Raw genomic sequence first — 25,823 nt, 5'->3', positions numbered from 1 at the left:
TAAGGTACAGGGAACAGATCAATAAACGAGACGGAATATGGTCTGCATTTGAAGTCCTGTTTGTGGATTCGTGTTGGGAAAGAGAAGCAGAGAAGGGACTGGGTCCCTGGGAGGAACAGATACGCGTGTTTAGGTCACGGGGAGAAATGAATAGGAGGCATGTAGGGAGAAGAATCCAGGAGATCTGGGGGCTGAGAGGTTTAGGACCAAATCTCCCATTAAATGGAATTCACTGACAGGTATGAATTAGCCTCCCAGCTGCTACTTTCTTCAAAGCCCTATTCCACAAAAGCGATTGCCCAGCCTGCAGAGAGCAGAGGCTTTGATGCAGATTAACAGACAGACAGAAACCGGGTGTGGGGAGGGAGGGGATGCACGGGTACCCACCGCTCTGGACTCCTCATGGCTGGAGCCATCAGGGCTTTCCTGACACAAGCTGAGAGGGCACTTATGAGACAGGGGTCTGGGACCTGGCCTCCGCCATGCCTTGGGTCCCCGGAAAAAATGAATGGATATAGCCATAGAGAAGAGCCTCGGGAAGTTGAAAGGTCCATGCTGTCCATGGGGTAAGGTGAGGGACAAGCGGCCAGGCACTCTCTTCTTAGGTTCATTCAACCAAAAGTGTTGACTTCTTTCTCTGTGTCGTGCACCAGTGTAAGTGCTGGTGATATGAGCGCATTTGTCTCCAGAGCACCCAGTCCTTGGAAGGCAGCTTTGGACAAACTCACATGATATAAAGTTCTGATGATATATGTATATCTACAGTGGTGGCCGGGTTGAGGCAAGGGCTCGTCCCGCCTGTCTTGGGGGATGGAGGAGGTCAAGGTGAAGAATGAACAGAGGAGTAGACAGGGTTCACAGCATGAAAAGACGTGTGCGTAAACCTAAGTTTGTTTTTGCCCTGTTTGCGGTCAAGAGCATTGGGAAGTAGAGGGGGACTCGTGATCAAATGTATAGTTTAGGAAGATCCTTCCAGCAGTAGCCCCGAGAAGGAGCTCGGAGAGATGTAAATGGCTTAGTTGGTAGTCCAAGAACAAGCTGGTGAAGATCTGAATTGAGGCAGAGGTGGTGGGGATGGTGGGCAGGCGAAAGATTCAAGAGATGTGGAGGATGTAAAATGTTCTCGATGACCAGGAATGAATACATGCACAACTGAATGAGATGGGCAACGTGAGAGAATGAAAGAAACAGAGAAGGAGTTACAAATTCTAAACTGAACGGCAGGTGGATGATGGTCACGTTCACAAGTAGGCAACCAAGGGCGGGAATCGGATGGGGGAGGAAGGATCAGGAGTTCAAGTATGGGAATGATAAAGTCTTAAGGATATCTTGCTTCATCATAACAGCCTAAGAAGTTGGAATCCTTTGGTGTTCTCAGTACTCCTGGGGTGAGAACATAAAAGGCTGTCAGTCATGGGGGCACCTGGGTGGCTCAGTCAGTTGAGCGTCCGATTTCGGCTCAGGTCATGATCTCGTGGTTTGGGAGTTCGAGCCCCGTGTCGGGCTCTGTGCTGACAGCTCGGAGCCTGGAGCCGGCTTTGGATTCTGTGTCTCGCTCTCTCTCTGCCCCTCCTCTATTTGCGCTCTCTCTCTCTCTCAAAAATAAAACATAAAAAAAGTTCTTAAAAAAAGGTTGTCAATCCTGAGCAACCTCAGGGAAGGGCACATGTATTTAGTTTATCCTGTGCCTCTTGGTGACCTGGTTCTGGGTGCACAGTCGGGAGAAATGGGATAATAAGCACTGATCTTCTATGCCAGTACCCGGGTCTTAATCCTGTGTCTGTCTTTTGGGTAAGACACTTAACTCCCAGGCACCTTGGTTTCTTCTTCCCGCAAATGGGAATATGAATGTCCTTGTGGGGACCAGAAGTGATCTATGGAAGTGCCTTGTGAGCTAAGCAGAGCCGTGACGACAGAAGCAGTGAATGTTATTAACTCAGTAATAAATAGATGTTTAATAAATGACTTGGGCTTTAGGTGAGGTAGGCTGCTGGCCTCCCCTCTCAGGCAGTGAGAGGCCAGGGCTGGGCATGGAGGTGAAGGGATCAAAGGCAGAGTCTTGGGCGAAAGCAGCCACAAAGCAAGGGTGTGTTTGAAGACACCACTGTTAAGAATAGAAACCAGGGGGGGCGCCTGGGTGGCTCAGTCGGTTGAGCGGCCGACTTCGGCTCAGGTCATGATCTCACGGTCCGTGAGTTCGAGCCCCGCGTCGGGCTCTGTGCTGACCGCTCAGAGCCTGGAGCCTGTTTCAGATTCTGTGTCTCCCTCTCTCTCTGACCCTCCCCCGTTCATGCTCTGTCTCTCTCTGTCTCAAAAATAAATAAAAACGTTTAAAAAAAATTAAAAAAAAAAAAAAAAAAAGAATAGAAACCAGGGGCACCTGGGTGGCTCAGTCGGTTAAGCGGCTGACTTCAGCTCAGATCACGATCTCATGGTCTGTGAGTTCGAGCCCGCGTCAGGCTCTGTGCTTACAGCTCAGAGCCTGGAGCCTGCTTCAGATTCTGTGTCTCCCTCTCTCTGACCCTCCCCTGTTCATGCTCTGTCTCTCCCTGTCTCAAAAATAAATAGAACGTTAAAAAAAAATTAAAAAAAAAAAAGAATAGAAACCAAAGAAAGACAGAACCCAACTAGGTCTGGGTGGCAGAATTCAGGGAGATTCCAGAGGCCATCAGGCATCAGAATGGCACGTTTTAGGGGTTGTCCGTGGGCGTGGCAGGAAGGGAGCTGTTCAGGTTCTTGGGCCACTGCCACGGGCCACCAGGAGCTGAGGGTTTCACGCAGGAACAGAGAGGCTCGCCTTTGTGGCACAATCTGGGAGCCTCCGCCCCATGCTGCCTCCTCGCTGCCTGTTAACGATGCCTGAAAGTGCACGCAAAATGCATTCCTTGAGCGATTTTATTGTTACTATTACTAATGCTAATCACTCAAGGAGTTTGTATCTTCCTTTGAGTTTGTATAGTGCTTTTCCTGTACGTGATCTCTTTTAAGCCTCACTGTGAAGTGTTTTTTTCCCCCTCACTTTGTAACGAGAAAACTTGTCTAATTAAAAGAGATAAAAATAAAGAGATTAAAAAATGCAAAAAGCAAAGATTGGTTTCGGAATATGGGATTTCAGTGAGGAAAATCGAGGACAAAGTACCAATTGATAGTATGTGCCTTAAAACGTTATAACTCTACATTTATGCCTGCTCTGTCCGGAACAATTATTCTCCTAATCGTTTAATTAAACCAATGAGGCAGCTTTGGCTTTCACTGCCTTTCTCTAGGCACTAGGGACGCAGCAATGAGCGAGAGAGCCGACAAGCCAGCAGGGAAGCGTTTGTGGCGCAAACGATGGTGACCGCAGAGGCGTCTTAGGGATGGCTGAGGGTCCTGAGCAACTCACGCAAGACGGCCAAGTTCACGAAGCTGCGTTCACTGCCCACTTCTCGATGCACCTCGGCCACACACATCTTCAATCATACCGCCTTTCTTTCCACTTCCTTCCCACCTGCTGCACCCTGGGGTCCGCTCACTTTCCTTCTCTGGGCTCTTCATGCTGAGCATACGTGGTGTGGCACAAACCTTGGCTCGCCCGTGCTCTCGGGGTCATCGTTTAGTTGCTCGGTCTGGGACCCCCACCAAGCCCCAGACCCCTTCCCTTTGTGATTACAATCCTTCTCGTGCCGAGATTTAGTCGATGTGTGGTGATCCCCTTACTCAGTCTATCAGTGTCCGTTTTGTAGCTGCAAATCTCATCGGTCTTACGAGTCGTGTGTTCTGAAGTCAGTTTTAACTCCATTTTGCTGGCAATTCTACCGCCTTCTCCCAGTGAGCTCGTAGCACCCCTGACCCTTGGTGGCTCTCCCCACCGCGGCCGCACAGTGGTGAGTAGTAGGCGGTATGAGAACACGGAGCCCTGGCTTTGAAGTCAGCTGGGCCTGGGTTTGAATCCAAACCCCTTTGTTGACAGCTGTGTGGCCTCAGAAGAGCCACATCACCACTCTGGGCCTCAGTTCCTTCAGCTACGTGATGACTGTGGCAGCTTCTATGTCATGGGGCTGCCGTAAGGATGGATTGAAATCCTGCGTGTGAAGTGCTTAATTCGGCCAGGCACATAGTAGGCGCTCAATTAATTGTAGCGGTTGTTATTATTGTGAATATTGCTTTGTCGTAATTATTTATGGTTGGAAGATCTGGAACGCCAAGCCTTCTGTCTTGACACAAATAGCCACACCAAGCAATTAACACCTTATGGCAACTTATTTAGCAAAACTTTTCTCATTTGACGAGTAGCTAAGAAAAGCTTCCTGAAGAGTGAGGGGGAAGAGAAGGAGAGAGGAGAAACCCCCAAGCCCGATATTTCCCTTTGTCAGGATCCAGCTGTAGCATGGGGAGCAGGAAGAGGAAAGAGAAGGGGGCAGCGTGGAGGAGGGACGGCATTTGGAGGGACGAGAACTCACAGGTTACGAATGCCTACTCTGCGCCAGCCGCTTGCCATGGATTATCCCTGCAGGGCAGGTATTCTCTGCATTTTACAGGTGACCAGGCAGCAATTCAGAGATGTTACTGACCTGCCCGAGATCACTCAACTAGTTTGTGGCCAGTCAGGATTAGAACCCAGGATTGTCTTATTTCAAACCCTGTGTTCTTTCTGCTGCACCCTAATGTCTCCTGATGGGACTGCCACACGGCACAACTCCAGGGGCCACCCCTCACACTGCCATCGATGTAAATGGCCCCTGGGGGTTGTGCAGTGGAGTGGCCACGTCTCCTGAGATCGGATGTGTGGCCTTGGTTAGTTAACAGGCTGTTAGAAAGGGGAAACGATGAAGGCCTGACCTGGTGGGATTGGAAAGGGAGGGATGGGGGCGCCCGGTGACTCTTGATCTCAGGGTTGTGAGTTGGACCCCTACATTGGGTGTAGAGATTATTTAAAGGTACAGTTTTTGGGGTGCCTGGGTGGCTCGGTTGGTTAAGCGTCCAGCTCTTGTTTTTGGTTCGGGTCATGATCTCACGGTTCATGAGTTCGAGCCCCGTGTCGGGCTCTGTGCTGACACTGCAGAGTCTGCTTGGGATTCTCTGTCTCCCTGTCTCTCTGCCCCTCCCCTTCTCTTACTCTCTCCCTCAAGATAAAAAACATAAATAAAAATAAATAAAAGAACTTAAAATAAAATCTTTAAAAAAACGGGAAGGGAGGGACAGACTTAAGAGACATTCGAGGGACGTGCAAGAGACAGATTTGACAAAGTTGGCAATGGACTGGATGGGGAGTTAAAAGATGAAGGAAAATTTGGAATTTCTAGCTTATGTAGCTGGGGGAAGAGTAATATGCTACTGGGTTAGAAATACAAGGGAGAAGGGGCTGTAGGGCAAATAGAACATCATAGAATGCCATTTCCGCTACTTCCCCGTTTGACGCGGGCCCAGGCCCAGGTGATGTAGGGTGAGGTAATGGACTGCACCCGGGGGCCTCTGTTTGGCTTTCTGCATTTCTCCTTAGAGAACTGAATCTGGACCATTCAAACCTCTTGCGCTTTGCGCTCTCGTCGCCCGACCTTGTCCCCGGGCTCACAGCCTGCCCGTGCTCCAAGCTTGGCGGCTGGAGAGCCATGAAGTCTCTGCAGCTGGCACGTGACCAGATGCCCGTTGGTAGACCAGGACCCTGGAAACGTCCCACCTGCTGGAGAAAGTGAGGGGACACTCAGACGGGTTGTGCCACTCGTGACGATGACCTCTCCATGGTGTTCTCAAGCCCTGCTCCACGCCTGTTCAAAATACCCCTCATCCAAGGGTAACCCCTGAATTCGTTCACGACATGACCTTCGGCTGTAGCTATCGAGTTCCCTGCAAATCATTGCATACTCAAGAATTCGCACACACGCCCTCACCCGTACGTGCGTGCGTGCGTACACATTTAAGAATGTCCTGATGCGAAAGCCAAGTGGTAAGAAAACAAGCTGTCAAGAATGTGTCTTTTGAAGCACGATAATGCGACGCGACGTCCAGAGGACAGGCGGGGGGTGGCGCAAATTTTACGCGTGTTCTTACGCCTGCTTTAGGAGCAAGACTGTGGATTAGTGGTAAGAGTTAGGCGCGCTGAGGACCCCAGGGTCCTCAGTCAATGAGAAACATCTTCAATCAACAGTCCTCAGCCAACATTTACCAAAGAGCCTCTGGGTATCAGGCCCTGCTCTAGGTGCAGTACAGAGCCTGTCACAAATTCATTCAGACTTGGAGTAACGGAAGATTTGGTCTTGGCGTCCTCTGCCATTCGGCTTTACCATTTGCTCTTCCCCCTGCTTTCCCGCGGTGTCACAACGATGGAATCCACTCCCATTGGGAGTGGGGACCCTTAGGATTTCCCTTCCTGAAGCACTTACAAGAAGAGAATGAAGGCTCCTGTAAGAATCTGTCCCACCCCACGGCTTCCAGTCTTTCCTCTCCTTTCAGGGAAGGTTGCAGCCAGCCAGGCTGTGTGGTTAGGGGAACATAGGGAACCCAAGGGAGCCAGGTGTGCATTCTTAGAGCTTGTGGTGGGCAGCAGGAACCAGATGGCTTTTAATCCCCTCCAATCCTCAAATGTGTTAACTTTAGGAAACATCCCTCTCAGCAAAATGTTTCCACCGCTTGATTTGGGGTTTATAATCCATGTTTGCTTGAATGCGTTTAGAGTAGCGTTTCCCTGAGCACATTTTGTAGAGCACTACTGTGAGACGCTCAGGTTTTGGAGGGGAAAAGCGTTCCATGGTCAATATGTTTGGAAGGTTCTGGGTTGAACAGAACGTAAACGAGCTGCTTTGCTGGAGGACGTCTTTAAGCCTTTTAACATGCTAGCGTGTGTTACGAATCGTGAAAAGGCAGGTGTCCTAAGCAGTCTGTTCTTACCGTAACGTGGAACCTTGCTGTGGTGCAATTCCTGTTAACATCCTGGAAAAAGCTAGTGTCCTGAGGAACACACTTTGGGAAACGCTGGCTTAGAAGATGTTCATTGTATAGAAACTGGCGGTTTTGCATATTCATTTAGAAATCAGCCTTCAACGGCGGCAGGAGAGGCCAGGTTTAGACATAAAGAGGCACTTCCTAACTGAGAGGGCACTCAGGGAGCAGAGTCTAAGAGTGTCCCGGGAAATTTTGATAAGAGAACACACCGCCCCCTTTCTTGTCCTTCCACAAGCTCTCCCGTGAGTCATTATAAATAGATTGAGTTATCAAGGAAGCTGCTGGATCTTTTTATCTTAAGGGGGCCTTTGAAAAAGGATATAATTGAGGGATGAGAAGGTAGGAATTAAAAGCAAAAAGACACCCTGGCTGACTTCTGGAGGGGCTGTCTCTTAAGTGTCGGTAATTAACTCATTCATTCTTCCTCTGCCCAGAACACAGAGTTGAAGGAAACGCCTTTCCAACTCAGGTTTCCACAGCAAATGGAACTCAGGTAGAGGGTCAGAAGCTGCCTGAGATCTCAGGGTCGGATTTTGGTCACTGTCATACGTTGAGCGCTTCTGTGTGCCCAAGACGATGCCAAGCCTTTTGCACGCATTTGCGGAACCTGGATTTGAACACCAAAGCCCTAGTCACTCTATGCTCTTATGGCCTCTGTGAGTCTGCAGACACCTGAGACGTCAGGGCTCCCTTGAGATGAGCCTCCTTCTGTCAGCCTGCGTGGGGGAGAGGAGGAAGAGGGGGAGAGATGATCTGTGGCCACGTTGACAAGGAAACCAAGGGAGAGGGGACATCTTCCAGCTGGTGAGGCCCCTCAGTTGCCTGACAGCAGCCTGGCTCTTTGTCCCGCCACACCCCTCCCCTGCCAGATGCATCTCTTCTTCTTAGCCACCTGTGCCTTGTGCTGCTGGGAGGCCACGGTGCATGGACAGCTGCCCTGTTTGAGAGCTCGGAGATCGTATCAGTTTGTGAATCAATACGTTCTCTGAGGTGTCTGTGTTCCCCTAACGGGAATGTGGCAGGATCTAACATCTACCTAATCCTCATCCGACTCCACGCTGTCAGGGATGAGAGGATCCAAAGGAATCTTTGTAGCTTCGGTCTGTAAGCTGCAGTTTATCAGGCTAGACTCTGGGCACGGGAGATCAGACCTGTGGCCTTGGCAGTGGCTCTAGATGTGAGGGGCCAGGCCAGGGGCCTGGAGGAGCTAAGTCTTAAGGAAGGGAGTCTGCCTGAAGGAAAGCAATGTTTCTGCCCAGCCGGAAAGTAAGCCCCAGGCACCTCCCATCTGTCATGTCAGGCAGAGTGGCCGATGGGTTAGTCCTGGGGTCCGTAACTACTGTGTGCCCACGGGGTGTGGAGCCGTGTGTGAGGTACTCAGAGCGAACGTGTGACGAATGTGACTTCAGTGTGTGAAAGTGACCTGACTTGCATTCGGAGAATTCTTCCAGGAGCAGGATTGGTGAGCTAAACCAATCCACACCCTCTTGCCTGGTTTCCTTGCCTAGAGCCTTAGAGGTCCTGGACGCTGAGCTCAGCCCTGCCTGAGGAGGGCGATTCTTCTCCCTCTGACACGGACTAGCCTTGATGGGACTCATGCCCGCAGGTTCTAGCTTGCTGAGGGATCAGCTGGCTCCGGCCCAGGGATTGCAAGAGGGCCACGGGTCCTGGGAGAATTCCCTTGAGTTTCTAAATGTCACTGCTGCGCATGGGGTTTCTCTGACTGCCTCTTCTAAAGTAGCAGCACCCCCCCCCCCCCCCACCAACTACAGCCTCCCATAGATGACCAAAATTATATCTATTTATTTACGGGCTTACAATCTGCCTCTTCCATCAGCCCACACGCTCCTTGAGGGCAAGACACGTGTCTCTCTTGTTCGTATCTTCTGTACCCAGAACATCCTTTGTGCCTGTGTCTAGCTCATGATAAACACTTGAATGTCTGTTAAATGAATGGAAAAAAATATAACAAGTGAAGGCACAACCCTCCGTGCAGACCGGCAGGTTGAGATTCTTCCACAGCAAACTTGGTTTGGCCACTCTTCTGTTGACAGTCCCCTCGGGTCCCATCACCTACAGGAGAAAGCCCCTGTGCTCTGGCCTCTGCTGACCTCTCCGGCCTTATTTCTCACCATCCTCCACGCCCCTGCATCCCACGTGCTCACCCAGTGACTCCCAGACATCGGTGTGCAAACAGCCTTGGCACCTGCTAAAAACGTAGACTCCTGGGCCTCAGCTCAGGTGATTCAGATGGTGTTGGGTGGGGCCCAGGGATTGTCACTTTTTTTTTTTTTTTTTTCCCTTTACCGTTACCCGGGAGGGGTGCCTGGGTGGCTCAGTCATTTAAGCATCTGACTTCAGCTCAGGTCACGATCTCACGGTTCGTGGGTTCGAGCCCCGTGTCGGTCTCTGTGCTGACACCTCAGAGCCTGGAGCCTGTTTCGGATTCTGTGTCTCCCCCTCTCTCTCTGCCCCTTCCCCGCTCACACTCCGTGTCTCTCTCCTTCAAAAAATAAACAAACATGAAAAAAAAAATTTAAAATAAATAGTTACCCGCGAGACTGGGGCACCTGGGTGGCTCTCAGCTGGTTAAGCATCCAACTCTTGATTTCCGCTCAGGTCACGATCTCATGGTTCGCGAGTTTGAGCCCCACATCATCGTGCTCTGTGCTGACAGCACTGGGCCTGCCTGGGATTTTCTGTCTCCCTCCGCTGCTCATGCTCTCTCTCGCTCGATTTCAAAACTAAATAAATAAACAAACCAAAAAAAAAGACAGCCGGGAGAATTCCGATGGCAGGTGCTCTGGAGACCACACTTTGAGGAGCCATGCCCTGTCCAAGTACATCGCAGGCAGCTGGCTGGGGGGGGGGGGGGGGGGGGGTGTCACACTTCCTCACCTCCATGCCTTTGTATCACGGCCACTTCTGTGTGGCATCGCTTTTGCCCATCTACATTCCCCACCCAGAAAATGCCTCTGCCTCCTTCAAGACTCAGCTCAGGGGTCGCGTCTTCTTTGGACACAGCCCTGCTTCCACCAGGCACGTTAGTTTTGTTGTTTTCTTTCCTCTCTCCGTACAGCACGTGTCGCACACACCTCTCTTAGAGATCATTCCGCTTTTTTCGCTTCTTTTCTCCTCCCCTCCCTCAACACCGTGAGCCCTCTGAGAACAACTCGTGGTTCTCTCTGGACCCTGAGTACCGAGCAGGGTGCCCACCCGCAAGTGTCCGTTGGACCAGAAGTCCTTCTGGTCCTCCAGATGTGCCCCCCAGATGCGCCCCAGCCAAGTGCGTCCCCACACCTCTTCCCTGGCTAACCTAACCCTCTTCTCTGACTGCCGGGTCTTCCAGGAGTTCTCGCTCCAGAGAATGGACAGCCTCGTGGATGATCGTGTCAACATCCTGGGATTTTCCATTTTCAACCAGTCGCATGCTTTCTTCCAAGAGTTTGCCCAGAGCCTCAACCAGTCCTGGCAGGAGAACTGCGACCACGTGCCCTTCACTGGCCCTGCGGTAAGTACCTGCCGGAGCCCCCGCTACCCCCGGTGCCCCTTCACCTGCACACACACACACTCCCTCCTAGAGCCCTGCCCTGCCCGGCCCCACCCAGCTCAAAGAGAGGTGTGTACGGGTGCTGGGAAGTGGTTACGAGAGAGGTTTGACGGGGATGAGCTGTAAACGGAGAGCTTGGTGGAGGGGAGCAGGCTGACCGCCCTGCAGGGCCACGGAGCCGTCGTTTAGTGATGTCTGCGCGTCCCCTATGGCCAGACTCCCGGTCGTGCTGTTGCTGGGGCCTGCCTGAGTTTAGGATCCAAGAATCCTCTGACTGTGGGCACCTGGGTGGCTCAGTCGGTTAGGCGGCTGACTCTTGATTTTGACTCACGTCATGGTCTCATGGTTTGTGAGATCGAGCCCCATGTCAGGCTCTTTGCTGACAGTGTGGAGGCTGTGTGGGATTCTCTCTCTCCCTCTCTCTCTGCCCCTCCCCTGATCGTGGGCGCTCGCTCTCTCTCAATAAATAAACATTAAAAAAAAAAAAAAAGAATCCTCTGAGTGGAAGGCACTTTTAGTTCATCTGCTTCCTCATTTTTCGATAAAGGAAACTGAAGCCCAGACTGGGAATGGGGGTAAGGGTGGGGCCGTGGAGGTCTTGTTCAAAGTCTAACGCCAGGGCTTTTGCAGGGCAAAATTCGAGTCGGAGACTCCTGATTCCGGGTCCACGGTTCTCTCCATCACACTGGACCACCGCCCTGAGTAGGTCCTCATCCGGGGAGGCTTCCTTTATGCCCTCACCCACGCTCTTCCTCTCTCTACTCCCTTCCCCTGCGGCGTATGTGATGGAAGGGAAGCCGTCCCTGGCATACTCCGCTGGGTTTGATGTCCTTACTCTGTGAGGACAGGTCAAGTATGTGTGCTCGTGTCCGTCTGGTAAAAGGCAAGTTCTCAGGGGACTGGGATTGCCTGGCTTTCTAGGTCCCGTCCCAGCCGTGTGACGTGTCAGCCCCACGAAGCCCCATAAGACAGCTTGGGTGATGCTCACATAACTTTCTGAAGGAGCTGCCATCAGTATCTCCACTTCGCAGCTGATGAAACTGAGGCTCAGAAAGGTTAAGTGAACGGCCCAGGGTCACACGGCTAGTGAACAAAGGAACGAGCATCAGAACCCAGTTCAGAGTTTTAACTGCTCGGCCATCTTACCTCTTTCTAGGGCCATCACTCTCTTGCCTCTGTCAGTCGGCCTGGGGAAGTGAAAGTAGTTCGTGGGTATTTGTCATATGAGTGAGTAAGTGAGGCAGGTGGAACAGTGAGCTAGAGATAGAAAGAACCGGAAAAGAAGTAGGCCTGAGAGGTGCAGGGGAATTGGGCACCCCACTGGAATGGGACATTCTGTGGCTTTTAAAATGGGAGCCATATGGGGCACCTGGATGTCTCAATCAGTTGAGCATCCAACTCTTGATTTCGGCTCAGGTCATGATCTCATGGTTTGTGGGATCGAGCTCCATGTTGGGCTCTCTGCTGACGGCACGGAGCCTGCTTGGGATTCTGTCTGTCCATCTCCCTCTCCTTCTCTCTCTCTCTTTCTCTCTCTGCCCCTCCCCCACTTGTGCACATACTCTCTCTCTGAAAATAAGTAAAAAATGGAAAAAAAACATGTAAAAAATAGGAGCACGCCTGCCTCTGATACACGTCTGGGGCAAGGACATTTCTGAACATCTGCACAATGGACACCTAAGTGGTTGGCCAAGGCGGTCATCCAGTGGCAGACTTGCTGAAGGCAAGGGCATGGACAGAGTGACCTCCCAGCAAACATTGTACTTCTTTGATTGCATAGCCTGGTAGAAATCTTAGGGAGGAAGAGGTAACTAAAGGGTCAGAGCTCATGCAAAGCTCAGGGGGCTTTGATCAAGGAGCCAGGTGGGAGAAGGGCACTTGAGAACTGAGTTTCAAGAAAGGCTTAAGGGGCACATCCCAACAACGTATGTTAGACCCAAAAGAAGTGAGAATCCGTAGAAAGGAGTTGGCAGGGGTGAAACATCTGAAGAAGGGGGATTCTCATTGCCGGTAGATGCGTCAGGGACAGCGCGGGATGTCTTCAAGCACAGTGTCGCGGTAGGACCAGGTGCATCCCTCCCAGCCGGATGCAGGCCTGTCTTCCCGGTCCTGCCACCGTGGCTCCGGTATTTGGATGAGGCTGGCGGACCGGAAAGACTCACAGCATAACATCAGGAAAGGAAACTGCTGCCTGCTCTCCAACCCAGGCTGTCCCACGTTTGGCATCTGGCCCTCGTGAAATAAAGGTTCCGTGTGACGTATTTCCAGTTACTCTCTGAGGGTCTCAGCCCTTCCATCAGCATTCATGTTGACCACAAGCAGGCAGGCGAGAGGCCTTCCCTGGGACCCAGTGGGGGAATTTGTAAGGACCCAACGAGGAAGCCAGCCCCGTGCCTCTCACGGGTCTCTAGGGCTGGCCGTGCTCACACGTGCCGAAGAGAGTACTGGCCTCGGAGGCACAGGATCTGGATTTAAATACCAGCCTTGCCGTTTTCTTGCTCTGTGATCTTGGGTCGCAGTTTTGTAACGCTTCGGGGCCTCAGATTCTTCTTCATCTATAATTTGGGGCTGATTATGCTAGACCACTTTAGAAGATTCTCGGGAAGATAAAGTGGGCTATAATGCCGTCTTAAAGTGACAGTTACTCATTGAATGGGCTTATTCAACATGCTATCTGCCAGCCACTGGGATAGGCATCAGTAAATACATCAGGTCGCTTTTGCTAGAAATGCTGTGTAACGACCAGCCCCTAAATCTCACTAAGCGTGTAACGCGAAGCATTTGTGCCGCTCGTGCATCGGAGCACCTGGGGGGAGGGGGGGAGGGGGGGAGGGATTAGCTCCGGATTCCTAATCTGGCCGGGGATCAGCTCGTCTAAACAACTCATTCAGTGAATCTGGGCTAGGGCAGTTCTGCTCCACATTATCTCTCCTGCTTCCCCTGGCCCAGCAGGGAGGCCAGCCTGGCATAGTCTCGTGGTAGTGGTGGCAGGACAGTAACAGATCATGTGGTAACACACCAGACCTCTTAATCAGTTTCCCAGAATGTCCCCTGAGAGGGATGCTGCTCCCCCTGTGGAAGCAGAGTGAAGCCCCTCAGTTCGGCCTGGAACGATCAGGGAGGGCATCCCAGAGGAGGAGGAAGCCAAGACCGCCCTGCTGCTCACTTAGTGTGTGAGACGCTGTGCCGGGTGGAGCCGGGGCCGCGTGTCCTGTCACGTGGAAGCAACCCTCCTGACCTCATTTTTCTCCTTCCCAATCCCAGTCTCAGACCTCCCGAAGCCTCAGCACCTTATGTTCCTCAAGAATGTTGGGGGGCATTCAGGGAGGGGGCGTGTCCAGAGGCTCCCTCCATGCTGGGGGTGGAGAACAAGAGTACAAGCCTATTTCAGAGGGGAGGTGTGAGGAGCTTAAGGGCAAGCCTGACACCTAGCCCCGGTCACCGGGAGGGCACAGCTGGTCCTGGGTCCCGGATTGTGGTTGTACCTCAGTCGGCTTTCTCTTGGCCAAACCCTGTGGTTTTCTTGCCAGCAAAATCGGGACATGTGTTCTTTCTAGCTTAGGGGACCGGGGCGCTCCCTTCCATTTGTTTCATCCGTGCACAGAGCTGAAGTCTACGGCAGCACTTCCCACGGAAGTATCCCACCCCCACCTCTTTTTCCTCCTTACGACATCCCAATAGCCAGCGAGAGTGGTCACACACCCCTCCGTGGCAAATGAGGAAACTGAGGCACAGAAGAGTGAGATTAGAGCCTAAGCCTGCCTCTCGGTGCCAGGAGCCTTGCACCCATGGTCTCGGTGCGACCCCTCCCACCCCCCAGAGAGGGAAGGGAAAGTGTTACAGAAACCCCACACCCGGAAGAATGTGGAAAGAAAGGGTGAACAGCTTCAAACAGCAACAAATCCTTCTTGAGGATTCTCACTTAGCAACTGCCTTTTGAAAAGCGGTGCTTCTTCCTGTCTCTTTGGGGGCTGAAATTCCCAGCACAAACAGCCCAGCCCTTTCATTTGCCGGGGAGCTGGAAGGCGAGAAGTAATCATGTTCCAGGAAGGCACAGGCTGGTTCTGTCTCCCCTTCGAGCTTCCTAAAAAGGCTGCAGCCAGCAATTCCATGGGGACCTGCTCTCTGCTGCCTCCAGGGCCCTCTTCTTTTCCCCCTTCTCCTCTGCCCTCAGTCTCCGTTCCAATCTCTCTTCCTTCTCGTGTCTTCTCCCCGCAACTCTTCCCTTCCCCCGCTTGACATCCCCCATGACTCCTTTCCCTCCCTTTCTCTTCCGCCGCCTCCCCTACGCCCCATGTGCCTTCTGCACTCGTCGCATTTCCGAGCTGCGGGACTCAGCGGTTCAAGCTGAGTGTGGCCGCCCGGGCCCGGGCGGCACCACCAGCTGGCTGACCGCAAGCCACGCCCGTGCCCCCTGCCCAACACTGTGCAAGCTGCAGGCGGGAGAGCCGAGGACGGAGACACAGAACCGCCACTTCCCCACGCCGGCCCCATTAATCACGCTGCAAAGAACAAAAATCGCGGAAAATCATTAAAATTACAGATGGCTAGGTTAAGTAATTAGAATTTAGGCTCAAACAGATGTTTGTCATTAAGTGTTTATTTCATTGAATAAAACCCAGATTGTACGGACTACTCGATGAGATTTTAATGGTTCCTGTCCTGGTCTGATATTGAGGGGTAGAGATTAAGCTGCAGAGGTTCAGAGACAAACGGGTATCCAAGAGAATGGGCATCGGGAGAACTAGGGCGAGAACATCGGGGGAGGTGAGGGTTACAGGTGTGTGCTTGGGAGATACTCTTAGTTTTTCCTTCAGGGGAAGGGGAAGAAACTCAAGCCACAACTCCCTGAGTCGGATCGATTCATCTTAATTTATACTAAGCCTTGCACTCCCCTAAACAATTTACAAACAGCTCAAAAGAAAATAACAATGAAGAACCAAATAAAAATATTAAAAAGCAAGAGAATCGAGAGTTCCTTGCCAAGCACCATTTTGGTGCCAAGAAAGAGGAGAGGATTTTAAACAAGGATTGAGCCGTTTGGGGGATTTAATATTTAGAAGACACGGGGACAGGGAAGAGCTGAGACAAGACAAGAGAGACACACTCACAGATGGGGCACGGAAGCCACAGGAAGAGGCCGGGCGGTGGAGGGAAGGGTGGTGAATGGGATGGAAGAGAGAAGGAGCGAAGACAGAGGGGACTGGGGCCTCAGAGTGGAGCATTGGACAGAGTGCTGTTTTGGTACCAGAGCTGCTTGTCCCCCAACCGCAATCCCAAATGCTTGCCAGAGCTAAATTAGTAAATAATAGCAGAGGGAGGAAACAAGCAGAAAAGCAGCGAGCTGCTTGGGGATGGAGATCGGCGGCGCGATCGGACAGTTGACGAGGCAGACATTACGGGCTGTCGCGCCGGAGGTGAAATGGGCTGAGTGGAGGAGATTGGCATCTGGGGGCAGATGAGCAGGAGGAGTTCAGGACGGGCGGCCGGGGCTCAGAGCAGCCGCTGGAAGATCCAGGTGAGAGACCAGGGCGGGCTGCCAGGAGCCTGCGAGAGAGGGGCGGTCGGGTTCTGTCCGGAGCGCCCTGAGGAGACGGGAGTCTGGAGGGATGGTGTTCGGGGCTTGGGAGGTCTTCAGCTCAGATCGGCCCAGGCTGAGCCGCGGAGAGGACCGTGAAGCCCCGAGCGCACCGGGGACAGTCACCGTGTCGCCTCTCTGAAGGAAGTATGCAGATGGAGAGGAGACAGGGGCCTTGAGGCTGACCCTTCCACCGGCCCCTGCCCCCAGCATCCCCCTCTGGGGTGTCATTACTAGAAGCCCTGGAAGAATCTTGAAGGCCCCAGAGACGTCAAGGAACACGGCAAACAGCCACACGCCAGTCTCCCGGCATCCGGATCATTTGCTAATAAGAGGACATCAGCCAAGAAAACCGCATCCCAGACGAGTGGGAACAACAACAAGCATGTGACAGGAAGGAGCGTGGGGCCTGGTGGGAGGGTGTGAGAAATGGCGCGGCGAGCTGCGTCTGCCGGTCTATGGGGACTGGGGTCTCTCGGGGACTAGCATGCCACCTCCTGAGAAGAAGGGCCTCTGGAGGGGTGCGGCCCAGGCCTCTCTGGGGGGCCTGGGGCAGCTGTGTCCTGGGAGGAAGGGTATCCCTGTGGCCTCGGTACTGGTTAAAGTACATCCAGCTTCCAGCAGGGAGAATCCTGTATTAAATCGCTTTATGCAGAGAAAGGAAATGTGTCACCTCAAGTCACAGCAGGTCGAGAGTCGAGACTCGGGACTGGTGTGTTTGGAAATCGGGTTTCCTTCCGTTCCCCTTGGTGTCAGATCCATCCTCAGGCTGGAGCTAGGTTGACTGCTATCGGCCCAGGCATCACGTCCCAACACAGTAATGCCCAGTGGAGGAAGAAGGGCTGCCTCTGGCAGAGACAGGAAGCTCTTCTGAGGAGGGGCCCCTTGCTCTGGGCCTCAGTTCATGTCTCCTTGGACAGACTTGGGCCACTTTTCCGGTCCTGAATCACTTATCGGTAGGGGGATGGGATGACTCTTGGACCATTCAGCGTCACTGGAGGGCTGGTGCTGGGTCGGCCACCCCTGAAGCACATGGCTGCTTGGGGGATGGAGCGTCCCGCGACAAAATGGGGGTTCTGATAGGAAAAAGGGGAGAAGGGCGCGATCTAAGCAACTGATAGTAACCTCCCACTGCCCCTCTGTCCTGCTTATAAGTCCTGTCCCAACAGAATTTCCAGATGGCTCTTAACGGAGAGGCTAGCGTGAAAACAAACCCATCAGAACAGGAGGCACAGTGGGTGATGGCCGAACCCAGGACAAGAGAGAGGCCTGCCCACTCTCCTTCCCCTGCTGACTCTCTGGCCCAAGAGTCTCTCCTGTCTGCTGTTGAGAAGGTGACCACATCTAGAAGATTGCCCATGTAGTCCCGTGAGGCCGGGCACAAGAATAAATCTGACAGAGTGAGGATTCACCACCAGCTTCTCAAGAGGAGACCGGGGGGGGGGGGGGGGGGGTTGGTGGTGGTGGCGGGGAGCAGGGTGGAAAGACCATGCTGCAGACACAGGAGGAAAAACCAGACTGAGGAGAGGATCCCGGGCATCTGGTCCTGGTCCTGCCACTGCCTTGCTTGGTGACTTTGGGCAGGAGATGATTTCTTTGAGCCTCGGTTTTGTCATCAGTAAAAGGAGAGAGTTGGACTATTTGATTTCTAGGATCCTTTCCAACCTAACAGGCTGAGATTTTGAGACTTTGCGGACGGAGAGATTAGCTGGGAGACAAAGGAGAAGGCGGGACAGAAATTAGCCTACCGTACCATTTAAATAGCCAAACAGAAGGGTCTAGGGGCCAATGTCAGTAGGGGTAGCCAACCCCCCCCTCACCTCGGGTCAACGTTTGTCTAAGCTGGAAGGGGAGAGTCTGTGGCATTGATCATTTCCATATGTCCTCTTGGCAAGGAAATGTGAGAGGTCCATTAATAAAGGAGCCACATGTGCGCAGGGGAAAATGAATTATGTGCAAAGGACAAGGACAGTTGTAGGCTTGCTGGGAAGCCTCAAGTGCCAGCAGGTGACCCTCAAATCAATGAAGAAGGAGCTGAGCTGCAGAGGGGAAGGGCAGTGGCTAGAGGAGAGAGAGCGGAAGGTGACCGGTGGGAGGGACTCGGGGGAGGTGGCTGGTCACCAGGACTGCAGAGGATTCTATCGGTCCTGGCCACAGGGTGCTTTGGGACCAGGGGACAGAAAAGATGGCACTGAGAGGGAAGAAGGCCCAGTGCAGACACCGGGGACCCGGTGCTCCTGCCTGTGTGGATGTCTCAGAGGAGAATGGGAGATGTTGAGGTCTACAGTGCTGCCAGATGGTGGAAGCTGAATAAATGTGGGAAGAAAGAAAAGAAGGAGCGAGAGAAGGGGGGGGGGGTGGGCTAAGAAGGGGGAGGAATGAATACACGCGCGAGGCAGTTTTACAGTACAAGTGAGCTTGGATCAGGGCAGAGAAACTCTATTGGGCTGTTCTCCCCTGTAATTGCCTTTTAGAAAGATTATCCCGAGTCAGCCTCCCCAGCTGCCGTCACAGGCAGGTGGCAGAAGTGCAAAGGGAAGAAGTCATTCTTCCCAGCCTGTTTCCTGCCTCGCAGCTCCCCGTTCTCGCTACTCCCCATAGCCTTAGTTCAGCCAGCAACTGCTTCCTCAGCTGACACCTGCCCGCACCTGGGGGTGCGCGGCCCCCGCCCTCAGGAACGGTGGCACCTGACCTTTGCAGTTTGCAGAGCACCTTGCGGATCTGTGAGGCAGGATGCTGCCAGTCGTTTGCAGAAACCGTTGTTCTCTCCAAGGTTCCACGGCGTGTTTGGGATCGCTCAGCACCTGCGCGAGGGCTGGGATCCAGACTCTGGGTTTGGTCTTCCCGCTTTCAAGCTCTTTCTCCTGCACCTCCGGCCTCAAGATGCTTACACTCTGTCTTGAGAGCTTGAAAAAGATCCCAGCGGTCCCAAGGTGGCCTCCCTGCCCCCGCCCTCGGAGGGGTGTCTCTCCCAGGGCCTGGCCAGGTAGGAGGAGGCTGTAAGAAGTCACAGCAGGGGACCGTCCAGGGGGACAGTACTGAATTGCCCATGGCAATGTCGCTCTTCAGTGGAGGGGCTTGCTTGATAATCGGATGGTGTGTGGGCCTCCGGACCCCAATCTCACTGCTCCCCCGGGGCCTCCCCTCAGGGCTCCTGTATGGTTTGACGCTATCATCATTTACTCCCCGTAGGTTTTTCTTGTCAGGGACACTGTGTGCCCAGCGTGGTGTCATTGCCTCCTGAGAGGGCCCACCCCTCAAGGACGGGCATCTTCTGTTTTTCTGCACCTCCCCAAAGCTGCGGACATCCAAGTGACCTCATCGAGTAGTGCTCTGGCTGAGTCTTGTGGGCAGATTTCACTCCCAAGCTTCATTCAGTTCAAGAAACATGTCTTGGGGGGTCCTGCCACATACCAGGTCCTGGTGCTAGATGCTGTGAGGGATACAGAGTTATGACCTCGGTTGGTCCTGCCCGAAGAGCTTGCAATTTAATAGGGAGGTGATAATATGAACAGACCTCACTGGCTTCTTCCTCTGGCTCTAATTCCCTCTGCAGCGCGACCCCTGTCTGCATTTCTGGTTTATTGCTTCTTCCCCTCCCACCTCCCCCCACCCCCCGCAAGTGCACACCACACTCTCCACCTCTCCATTTTCTGGAGTGCCTTTCTCCCTTTCCCAGCCGCTCCCCCTCCCAGATCCAATGACAGTCCTACCAAAATCCTTTAGCGCTCAGTGCCAACGCCGTGTCCTCCGAGAAACATTTTCTTCATCACCCCACGGGATCCTCCTCTATGGACCCCACAGACCTTTGTGCGCCCCCTCACTCAGTTTCACGTTACTCTTATTTGGGTCCCGCCTCCCCACACGCCTCCTCCATCCTGCTGTAATCTGTCACAAGAATAGGGTCCTGCTCATCTTCGGGCTTTGAACTCAACCCTGTGCTTCAACAGTTACCCGTTACACGGAGTGGCACAAAGTAGACTGAGGGTAGGATGGTGTCTCCAGGAAGAAAGGACATCGTGGGGTCTTCTAGGGGTCAGGGACCTTCCGCTGAGTGTTGTGGCACGGGCATATCCGAACGTAGTGTCCCGGGTCCTTCCCTGTCCTGAGGTAGGCAGCTCCATCCCCTTCTTGGGGATTCTGAGAGCAATGGAAGTTGCTACACCCCTGGAGCGGAGAGAGAAAGGGATAGCCTTGAAGTCGTTTGGGGTCCAAAGGGATAGCTTGATGATCGAATCCCAGAGAAGCCTTTGCCACCCCTGTCTGCCTTGGGCAAGCGCCTGGACTCGTAGGTGAGGAGCAGAGCGGGTCCAGACACAGGAGGTGAGCCAAGGGCGACAAAGAGGTGCCCTTATTTCTTCTGTTTCTCTTTTCCCTTGTCTTCCTCTCCTCTTTTCTTCCTCCTTTCCCTTCCCTCCCCCTCCCCCTTTACACCGATCCCTTCCTCTCTCTCTCTGCCCCCCGGCCCGCTGTCCGCCCTCTCCCAGCTCTCCTCGGCCCTGCTGTTTGACGCCGTCTATGCTGTGGTGACTGCGGTGCAGGAGCTGAACCGGAGCCAGGAGATCGGCGTGAAGCCCCTGTCCTGCGGCTCGGCCCAGATCTGGCAGCACGGCACGAGCCTCATGAACTACCTGCGCATGGTGAGGGGCGGCAGGGGCCCTGCGGGGCGTGGGGGGGGGGGGATCCCCGGTTCGAGGCCCTGCTCCTCCGGGCCTCCGCCGTACATCACAGTCCCAGAGACAACAGCCATCTGCGGTGACCCCGTTCGGTGCACCGCGGATCACATTTGTCCTCTGATCCCGGAAGTCCCACCCAGGGGGCCGGGCTTGGTGCTGTGCTGCCCACGTGTCCTCTAGCGGGACGGAAATGGCTCTCTAGCCCACGAAGAAGACCTCCCGGCAGAGAAGCCTGGTGCACCGTAGCTCGCGTTTTGCATTGAGAGTCAGGTCTCCCTGACTTCTTGCAGGCCTGAAGGTGGGTGTCCTCCAAAGAGGACAGATTCTACTAGCAGCCAACAGCCTGGAGGAGGGACACGGGAGGATGTGAGTTCAGGCTCCCGTCTCGGCATTGTGTTGGTTTATACGGCAGCTGCGAGGTCCCTGGGTGTGGGGCGTCCTTCTCCTCCTCCAGCCCCAGCCAAGTCTGAATTGGTTCCAGAGACATCGCATTTGTAGTCACCAGCTCCTGTGGCTGAGAGACAGGTGGGAGAATGGACCTTGATGGCCTCATTTCTCTTGGGCATCCTGAAGAACACACGGGTGGAATGCTTGGAGCCAAGTGGCAGACGGGGCCTGTTTGGTGCTGTAACTCACTCTCTCTTGGACAGGTAGAATTGGAAGGTCTCACCGGCCACATCGAATTCAACAGCAAAGGCCAGAGGTCCAACTATGCCTTGAAAATCTTACAGTTCACCAGGAACGGTTTCCGGCAGGTAAGTCCTGGTCTGCCGCCATGGTGGCACATCCTTCCTCGTTGTTCCTTTCCGTGTCCCCAGCCTTCCCGTTTCTCCCCTGTCATCAGGATGGCCCCTGCTCTCCCTTGTCCCCAGGAGCTACGGGCCGCATCCTGGGCACAGATGCTGGCATGCACAGGCCTCCCCGCTTCCTGCCACCGCGTCCGCTGGCATGAGTCAGGGACTGCTGTTCTAGCAGATTAGCTAGAGGGAGCAGTCAGTCATGCTCTGTAGGGGACGCCGGTGGCGGGGGGGGGGGGGGGGGGGTGGTGAGAGGGAATCACATAAGGAAGGAATTCCCAGGCCTGGCCCGCTATTTTGGGTTCCTCTACTCCCTGAATTTCGCCCTAACCCTGAAGTAGTGTCAGGTTCCAGAGCTTGCAGGGAAGGAACCGACTGGATCCCTTCAGCATCGGAGTGGATGGCCGGTCCTCTTCCGCCAGCTCTTTCGTGACTGACCCACGCCCGGCTGATGCTGGTCACAGCCCTCCTCTCCCATCTGCTACCTGTCTTCTCCTGTCTGCCCAGGACGTCTCCAGCCTCTGAGGCCCCTTCCAACTCCCCACTCCTTTCCACATTCTCTTCCATCAACTCCTTCTCCCTTTCTCCCGTCCTCCCGTCCTCTCGCATCAGAGGAAACAGGGATTCTGACAGCCATCCCAGGTGCCTCTGAAGGTCTCCCAGCCTCTCCATCGCCCGGATAATCAACCCTCTATTCTTAGGCTAGCCCTTCTCCAGCCTTAGAAAAGCCAGAGAAATAGGAAATGATGCACTGATTAGAGCGGGAAACAGACGTATTGGAGAACATCTGGCTGTCAGAGTAGCTGAACAGGGCCTCTGAAGGGTCTCACCTTTCCGGGAGATCATTAAGATTCTTCTTCCAATTCCTCCTCCTCCTCCTCTCCCTCCTCCTCTTCCCTTCTTTTTCTCTTTCTCTCCTTCTCCATGGTCACCGTCATCACATAGCAGCTTTCATTTCTTAAGTTCTTGCCACAGGCCATACACCATGCTAGGTGTGTCATAGGTATTTTCTCATTTAACCTTACAAACTAAGTACTTTCAGTTTCTTTGTATTTTAATTCTTTGTCACCTGCACATAGAGACGATCTTATTTCTTCCTTTCCAATCTGGATGCCATGCATTCCCTTTTCTTGCCTTATTCAGTGGCTAGAACTTCAACGTTAATACTGTTAAGTTGTTTCCGACCTTAGGGGGAATGCATTCGGCCTTTCACCATGAAACTTAAAAACACGCTGCTAGTTGTAGGTGATGTGTAGATGTTCTTTATCAAGTTGGGGGTGTTCCCTTTCCTAACTTCTCGAGAATTTTTACCGTGAACGGGTGTTGAATTTGTCAAGTGCTTTGTCTGGGTCAACAGATACAATCATATTTTTTTCTTCTTTAGCTGGATCGTATGGTGGATTATATTAATTGATTTTCAAATGTTTAACCAACCTCACACACCTGGAATAAATCCCACTTGGACATAGTGTATAATTTTTAGACATTGCTGGATTTGGTTTGCTAATATTTTGTTGGGGATTTAGCATCTAACTTCTGAGTGATACTGGCCTGCCGTGAGCGTAGGGGGTTTTTTGCTTTGTTTTTACCCGCTTTGTGTGGTGTAGGTAACAGGGTAATACTGGCTTCACAAAATGAATAGGGAAGTTTTCCTTTCTCTTGTTTTCTGGAAAAAGTTGTATATAAATGCTGTTAATTCTTCTCTAAATGTCTGGTAAAAGACTCCAGGGGAAGCCATCTGGGCCTGGGGATTTCTTTTGCGGGGACTCATAAATTACAAATTCAATTTCTTTAAGGGTTATAGGACTATTCAGGTTATTTGTCTCATCCTCATTAGGGTTTGTTCGTCTTAGTTGGTAGTTTGTGATAGGTACTTTTATTAATCCCCATTTTATAAGTGAAGAAACCCAGGCTCAAGGAGATGGACTGACCTGGTCTTGAATGGTTAGTAATGCCAGTTGGTTTGGAACCCAGAGATCTCTGACTCTGACGCTGAAGTTCTTAGCCATTATGACAGACAAATCATGCATCAAAATCACCTGGGTAATTTGTTAAAAATACAGATTTTTAGACTCCACCCTATAAAGGTCTGATTGGGTAAGCCTTGATTAGGACCCAGGAACTGATATGGTCATTGAGCACCCAAGGTGGCCCCAATGAAACCCTAGGCTACGCTGTGGAGTCCCTGCCACATCTCTGTCCCACCATCCTGTCCCCATGTCTGAGAGGCTGCAGTTCAGCCCTTCTCATGACATTGAGTGCAGTGCCTTCCAGAACGACAGCGATTATGCTAGGCCACAAGGCAAGGTCACCCTTCTTGGAAAACAAGATAAAAGGAGAGTCCAGGTTTAGGTAGATAGCCAGAAACTCTGGGATAGAATATCACCAAATGGTCATCGCATTTAGCTAACCAATAAATGAGGATGTGCTATGTGTCAGGCACTGTGCTGGGCACAGAGGGAACCAGGCTGCAGAAGGCACAATCCCTGAACTGAGAAAGAGCTCAGAGTCTGGTGACACAGGGCCAAAATAAGTGTAATTTGGGGTTATTAAGCTCAGATCTTGCCCTCGAGCTCATAATTCCCTGAACAAATGAAGCCTCCAGCCTGGAGGGAAATTGCTAGGTTGACTCTTCCGTGAGCCCCCACTGTGCTCAGGGATGTGAAGTGAAGAACGCTCATTCATTTTTTCAATAAATACCTGTTGATGCCTACTATGTTCCAGACTTTTTTCTAAGCACAGGTTTTAAAAAATGGGCAAAGTGTCTGCTTTTGTGGGGCCTATATCGTAGTATGGGACAAACACTAGGCAAGCAAATACATGTATAATATAGCGTCAGTAGTCATAAGTGCTATAGAAAAAAAAATTAAATAGGGTAAGGAAATGAAGTGCGTGGAGATAATCATGGTGGGGAAGCAGTAGTTAGAAGAACATAATGTTCATACCAAGCCCCAGACTTACTCCATAGAAAGCCCAATTCTAGGCTCTGAAACACTCCCCATTAGACCTCAGGCCTGCTTTCTGCCCCCCAGAAAGAGCCCCCTTCCATCACCCAAGCAACACCTGCGGTGGCAGTTGGCTGGTGACCCTGATCCCACCCTCTGCTTGAATGACAGCTGATTAGGCTCAAAGGACCTCTTCTTAACTCTGCTTCTCTAGCAGCTGCCACTCAGCCTGGCTTTTCCCAGCTGCCAGGCTGCAGGACTGCCTGGGTCATTAAGAAACAGCATCACCAGCCCCCGGCCCCGAGGTCCTAGCCCAGCCCAGCCCAGCCCAGCAAAGGGTTCTGCTCTGGGACATCCCAACCAGCAGCTACTGGTCCTTCTTTGGCGGCACATGCTGTCGGTGTAGATAGGGCATCTCCAACCTAGATGTGCACGGAGCGACCAACGGTGCTTGCTATAATTGTGCATTCCCAAGCCCCATAGCTATAAATTCTGAGTCGGAAAAACTGAGTGCCTTTCAGGAATCTGCATATTCTTGATAGCGCCCAGATAGATGATTACAGTGCAGGTGGGCCACGGGCTGTGTTTTGACAAATAGCGTTCTCTGTGCATAGAATTTCCTCTCGACCTCCCCACGTCCCATCCCCATCTTTCTGAGCCAGTGTGACCGTCAGAGAAGATGGTATTTTTGACCTTCGGCTCCCCTAAGTTTTTAAGTTTTTATATAAATTCCAGTTGTTTAACATAAAGTGTTATATTCGTTTCAGGGGTACAATATAGTGACTCAATCCTTCCGTACATCACCCGGTGCTCATCACGAGTGCCCTCCTTAATCCCCATCACCTATTTAACCCTCTTCCTCTGGTAACCATCAGTTTGCTCCCTGTAGTTGAGTGTCTGTTTCTTGATTTGTCTTTCTCTCTCTTTTTCCCTTTGCTCCCGTTTATTTTGTTTCTTAAATTCCACACATGAGTGAAATCATTTGGTATCAATAGTACGATTGTTGGAGCACAGGGTGATTCTCTTTTTAACTTTTTTGAGGAACCTCCACACTGTCTTCCCGAGTGGCTGCACCAGTTTGCGTTCCCACCAGCAGTGCAAGAGGGCTCCTTTTTCTCCAGGGACACGACTCTTGACTGGATTTATTAAGTGGATTGTGATAATCCTCTTTTATTACCCATTTTTCTTCAACAGATCTAGTGACTGTCCTGCTGCTTTCCTGTCTAGCTCAGGTTCTGTGAATATCAGCGAACACTGTATCATGGGCATGGAGGCAGCTTTGCAGTTCTGGTCCCCAGGTCCCATCTCAATCACCAGCTGAATCTTTGCCTCTTGATAGGTGTCCTTCCCCTGATT

At 52.4% G+C, this 25,823-nt stretch overlaps 1 protein-coding gene across 1 annotated transcript in view; it reads left to right on the top strand.

Annotated features, from left to right (window-relative positions):
- The window catches only part of GRIK4 (glutamate ionotropic receptor kainate type subunit 4), a 429,733-nt gene that overhangs the window by 301,908 nt on the left and 102,002 nt on the right, over positions 1 to 25,823 (top strand). The window contains 3 exon segments of the mRNA XM_078432856.2: positions 10,271 to 10,432; positions 20,537 to 20,689; positions 21,376 to 21,480. Coding sequence (XP_078288982.2) covers positions 10,271 to 10,432; positions 20,537 to 20,689; positions 21,376 to 21,480 — 420 coding nt within the window.

Source organism: Panthera onca, chromosome D1 (assembly GCF_046562875.1).
Source record: "Panthera onca isolate mPanOnc1 chromosome D1, mPanOnc1 haplotype 2, whole genome shotgun sequence".
In the NCBI taxonomy this organism is placed as follows: Eukaryota; Metazoa; Chordata; class Mammalia; order Carnivora; family Felidae; genus Panthera; species Panthera onca.
The sequence above is the reverse complement of the archived record's forward strand: the minus strand, read 5'-3'. Positions and strand labels throughout refer to the sequence as shown.